Source organism: Vipera berus, assembly GCF_964194415.1.
Source record: "Vipera berus genome assembly, chromosome: 5".
NCBI classification, from domain to species: Eukaryota; Metazoa; Chordata; class Lepidosauria; order Squamata; family Viperidae; genus Vipera; species Vipera berus.
In genome coordinates this window covers 103698276-103704275 of record NC_138207.1, presented here as the reverse complement: position 1 = coordinate 103704275, position 6000 = coordinate 103698276, and the positions used below count along the sequence as shown (strand labels likewise).

Sequence of the window (6000 nt, the reverse complement as noted above, 5' to 3'; positions counted from 1 at the left end):
AGAGCCTGAGAGGGGGTAAAAGCATCAAGGTATATTTACTTAAAGTATAAAATCTTCGAACACCGGGATGGATAAAAAACAGTCGTTTATTGCTAAAAGATCATAATAAGCAATAAAAAGTAACCGTTTAAAGCATATCTGCCTAATCTAAGCTTTCGCTGGTCCTCTGCCAGCGTCATCAGAGAAAGCATTGAAGGTTTGAAAAAAACCGTTGGTCAGCCTGTTTGGTTCCGTGCTCTGCTCATTGGCCACGTGAGGGACCTTGCTCTAGCCCAGGGGTAGACAACCTCGGCTCTTTTATGACTCATGGACTTCAACTCCCAGAATTCCTGAGCCAGCTATGCTATGCTGGCTCAGGAATTCTGGGAGTTGAAGTCCATGAGTCATAAAAGAGCCGAGGTTGCTTACCCCTGGCTCTAGCCAATCGTGATTGTTCTGACTGTCTCACATCGCTTCCCTTGCAATCCGGTCTTACTGTCCCCTTTTTAAAAAATTTCTCCTCCCTATCTGTTTTGGTTTGACAACCTTAACTGATCTTGTTTTCTTTTGCTGTTCCTCATCCAATGTCATAGCTGTTGGGAAGCGATGTGAGACAGTCAGAACAATCGCAACTGGCTAGAGCAAGGTCCATCACACGGCCAATGAGCAGAGCGCGGAACCAAACAGGCTGACCAACGGTTTTTCAAACCTTCAATGCTTTCTCTGATGACGCTGGCAGAGGACCAGCGAAAGCTTAGATTAGGCAGATATGCTTTAAACGGTTACTTTTTATTGCTTATTATGATCTTTTAGCAATAAATGACTGTTTTTTATCCATCCCGGTGTTCGCTGTAGTCACAACAGTGACAGCTCATATTTGTGTACATTTTTTGGATTGCTAACAATCCAAAGAATTAAAGAATCCTTTAATTCTTTGTTAGCAATCCAAAAAATTTACACACACACACACACACACACACACACACACATATATATATATATATATATATATATATATATATATATATATATATATATATATATATATATATATATACATATATACATATACATACATATACACACACACACACTGTGTATATATATATATATATATATATATATATATATATATATATATATATATACACACACTATATATATATACACTGTATATATATACACTGTATATATATATACACTGTATATATATATATATATATGTTAAGTATTTGTCAAGTCTTTTTGAATACCTTGCTAGTTAAATCTTCTTTCCTGTTTCAGCCTAGCCCAAGGCTATCTGCAGGCTATAGTCACAACTTATAGTCACAACCTATGACTGACTGATGAGAACAAAATAAGTTCGAAATGGCCATATCAGCCTCCCAAATTCTTTATTAGCAATTTGAATAATTTACACAAATAATGAACTGTCGTAAGTTGTGACTATAGCCTGTGGATAGCCTTGGGCTAGGCTGAAACAGGAAAGAAGATTTAACTAGCAAGGTATTCAAAAAGACTTGACAAATACTTAACACATATATCTCCCTTGCTTCCTAGCTAATAAAGAGAGAAAGAGCCTGTGGCCTAGGGGTTAAAACAACTGCCTAATATATAATTAGCTCAGGTTTGAATCTCAGATAAAGGGTATGACTGACTGATGAGAACAAAATAAGTTCGAAATGGCCATATCAGCCTCCCAAATTTTTTATTAGCAATTTGAATAATTCACACACACACACACACACACAAACACATATATATGTGTGTGTGTATGTATATGTATGTATATATATATATATAAAAATGCGTACATGTGTGTTATATATGGGTATGGGTAGATAAATACTTTCTTTTGACAGGAAGCAGAATTTCATTTGTGTATATATTTGTATGGGGTATGTGTGTATGTGTGTGTGTGTGTGTATAGGTATAGGTATATAAATATAGATACAGGTATAGATATATAGAATGGAGTGGAGTGGAGTGGAGTGGAGTGGAGTGGAGTGGAGTGGAGTGGAGTGGAATAGAATAGAATAGAATAGAATAGAATAGAATAGAATAGAATAGAATAGAATAGAATAGAATAGAATAGAATAGAATAGAATAGAATAGAATAGAATAGAAGAATGGGAATAGAATAGAATAGAATAGAATAGAATAGAATAGAATAGAATAGAATAGAATAGAATAGAATAGAATAGAATAGAATAGAATAGAATAGAATAGAATAGAATAGAATAGAATAGAATAGGTAGAGTAGAGCAGAGCAGAGCAGAGCAGAGCAGAGCAGAGCAGAGCAGAGTAGAGTAGAGTAGAGTAGAGCAGAGCAGAACAGAACAGAACAGAACAGAATAGAATCTGGAAGGGACCTTGGAGGTCTTCTAGTCCAATCCGCTACTAATTTCTCCTTAGTTCTTGGTTGCTTTCCATCCGTTGCTTTTTGTCTTGCCCTCAGGTGCTTTGGAGAATAGGTGGACTCCCTCTTCTTTGTGGCTATATGTGTGTGTATGTTTGTGTGTGTGTATAGCATGCATACACACGTGTTATATGTGTATGTGTATGTGTAGCTATATACTTTTTTTGAGAGCAAGCAACAGAATTTCATTTGTATGTGTGTGTTTGTGTGTGTGTATGGGGTATGTGTGTGTGTATATGTGCGGTGTGTAGCATGTGTAAATGTGTGTTATGTATATATATATGGGTAGATATATACTTTCTTTTGAGAGCAGGCAACAGACATTCATTTTTAATGTGGGCTAGTGTGTTCATAGTAAAAAATGGCAATAAAGGTTATCTCATCTCATTTCGTCCCATCCCGTCCCGTTCCGTCCCATCCTATCCTATCTCTTAAAGCAGTGGGTTTAATTACTATCTCAACCTAGTTAATTGCTCTTCTTAATTGCTCATTCTTTTGTTGTCCTGAAATTTTGAGATTAAAGCTTAATTCCTGGAACTGTTAATTGGAACAACTTTGGCCCTGAAGAATGGAATTACCCTAATAGAAGTCATGGACTATGCCTCAAAATAAATGAATGGCAAAACCAAACAAGATCAATGTAACATTTCCCTTCCCCCCCTCCATAATATCAGTAAAATTCGTATCCAGATGTTACCTGTTTATAGAATGTTTACAGCAATTTATAAATATTTTTATTTGCTGTCTAATTATCTTGATGGTCTCTAGATCAGATAAATTAACTCAGAGAAAGGATGAAACCTTTTTGAAAAGGAAGGATTGTTAGACAAGGAAATAACAGATAGATTAAATGTTGAATTATGCTTAGGAGGGAATACATACCATTAAAACTGGTTTTAGATTTTATTAAATACTTGGTGCAAAAAAGAACTTCTTGGTGTTTTTAAAAAAAGAATGTGACAGTGACAGCAATTTTATTCTGCAAATTTTTTAAAATGTACATATGAAAGTATATATCAGCTGTATACTAACCTGAACATCGCTCTGGACAACGGACATATCCACATTGTTGCCTTCATCTCGGTTGCCCTGGAAAAATTTTCAAAATGGCTAATGTTAAAACACAAACTATAATTTTAAACACATACACTGCACCTACACACATGCTTAGAACTCTATTGATGTGGCTACTGGTCAAGCCAATAGGTTTATCCATATATATATATATATATATATATATATATATATATATATATATATATATAGTAAAGGTAAAGGTTCCCCCGCACGTGCGTGCTAGTCGTTTCCAACTCTAGGGGCCGGTGCTCATCTCCGTTTCAAAGCCGAAGAGCCAGCGCTCATCCGAGGATGTCTCCATGGTCATGTGGACGGCATGACTAGACGCCAAAGGCGCACGGAACGCTGTTACCTTCCCACCATAGTGGTCCCTATTTTTCTACTTGCATTTTTACGTGCTTTCGAACTGCTAGGTTGGCAGAAGCTAGGACGAGTAGCAGGCGCTCACTCTGCTACGCGGCACTCGGGATTCGACCCGCCAAACTGCCGACCTTCTGATCGACAAGCTCAGCGTCCTAACCCACTGAGCCACCGCGTCCCTATATATATATATATATATATATATATATATATATATATATATATATATATATATATATACACATATACATATACATATACATATATATGTGTGTGTGTGTGTGTGTGTGTGCGCACGCGCGCACACACACACACACACTTCTTTGGTGATGTCATCATTACACAATGAAATATTGAAAAAGGGCCTTTTTTGCATACACAATCAACGTGTTCTGTCCACTTCTCAATCTTTGTTGTTGTTAGTTGCGAAGTCGTGTCTGACCCATCGCAACCCCATGGACAACGTTCCTCCAGGCCTTCCTGTCCTCTACAATCTTCTGGAGTCCATTTAAGCTCACGCCTACTGCTTCAGTGACTCCATCCAGCCACCTCATTCTCTGTCCTCCCCTTCTTCTCTTGCCCTCAACCTTTCCCAGCATTAGGCTCTTCTCCAGTGAGTCCTTCCTTCTCATTAGGTGGCCAAAGTATTTGAGTTTCGACTTCAGGATCTGGCCTTCTAAAGAGCAGTCAAGGTTTATCTCCTCTAGGACTGACCGATTTGATCACCTTGCAGTCCAAGGGACTTGCAGGAGTCTTCTCCAGCACCGTAGTTCAAAGGCCTCCATTCTTTGGTGCTCAGCCTTTCTTATGGTCCAACTTTCACAGCCATACATTGCAGCTGGGAAGACCATAGCCTTGACTATATGCACTTTTGTTGGCAGGGTGATGTCTCTGCTTTTTAGTGTGCTGTCTAGATTTGCCATGGCTTTCCTCCCCAGGAGGAAAGGAGGGAGGGAAGTCATGCAAAGTCTTCAAGAGATTTGCCTTCAGACTACCCAAATCTCAAAATAAGGTCCAACAGTTGCCTGCCAAAAAAGCACCTTGGGGACAGCCATGACCTGGATGACCGAGAATCTCCATAGAGGTTTAACTGAAATGCAGTTAATTGATGGATGACAGATAAAAAGTGGAGAGTTCCTTCAAGTAGAGCTTAATTTCTACACAGACCCATACTTGTTATTTTTTTCTTGGTTGCAAATCAGAATCAAGTTTGTTTCCCGGAATATTCTACTACCAGGTCCTGTTCTGCTTAGCGTTTTTTCAAGGTCAGTGAAGGTCAACTACGCTTCGCCATTTGCTTTGACCAATCCTTGGATCAGGATTAGGAAAACGAGCTGAGTACCAATATAAGGGTCTATCCGTAGCTCAGACTCGAATTGCAGAGCCCTTGGTGCTCTCCAATCTTGGTTGTTTTCTTGCAGATGTTTCATTACCCATCTCCTGATGTCGTTACCTAGATGGGTCACGAAATGTCTGCAAGGAAACAATCAAGATCAGAGAGGACCGAGGACTCCACAATGGTTCAAATCCCAATCAGATTGTTTCCTGATTCTTGTCAAAACACCAATCTGTCCTTGTCATTCACTGGGACTTCGGTAGATTTAAATTCTGAAACAAGGCACGAGCAGAATGCTTTGGCTAAGGACGCCTAGAAAGCCAGGAATGTTGTCTCCCTTTATGCCCCCTATAGATCTTAATGAAGCTAAAATATATTCAGCTTTTGTTGGAAGTTAGAAACAGATTTCTAGGCCATGAGTTTGTCAAGGTATACCTCTGTAAAGGCGGCAGTAAGCAATCATCAAATAATATTTAATAATCCTCTTACATACCTGAGAAAGTGAAATTAAAAGTCTCTGGAAATGCCCAGATGTGTCGCTTCTAATGGCTTCTTCCAGAGTTTTCTTGAATTCTGCAAAAGACCAGGGAAAAGTCAGCTTTAAGTTGCAATTTTTTTAGGGGTATTATCTCAACCTTAGGGAACAGACGGGAAATGAGAAAAGGAGAAGAGAGGCAGTGTAATAGGCAAAAGTGCACCTGGTTTAAGGTGGAAACACTTCATGAGCCTGTGGTGTGTGTTTGATATTTTACCCTTCAAAAAAATGACTGTTTTTCCAAAAGTGGTGACAGACGAGCATTAAAGGAATTTCCGAATGGAATTTCCCACC

General features: G+C 38.6%; 1 protein-coding gene across 1 annotated transcript in view; it reads right to left on the bottom strand.

Annotated features, from left to right (window-relative positions):
* The window catches only part of ANXA11 (annexin A11), a 39152-nt gene that overhangs the window by 9749 nt on the left and 23403 nt on the right, over positions 1–6000 (bottom strand). Inside the window, exons 9-11 of the mRNA XM_081329742.1 lie at positions 5665–5744; positions 3431–3487; positions 1–5 (exon numbers count right to left, since the gene is read on the bottom strand). The exon at positions 1–5 is cut by the window's left edge and continues 89 nt beyond it. Of these exons, the coding sequence (XP_081185868.1) occupies positions 1–5; positions 3431–3487; positions 5665–5744 (142 nt within the window). The remainder of the gene's footprint in view (positions 6–3430; positions 3488–5664; positions 5745–6000) is intronic.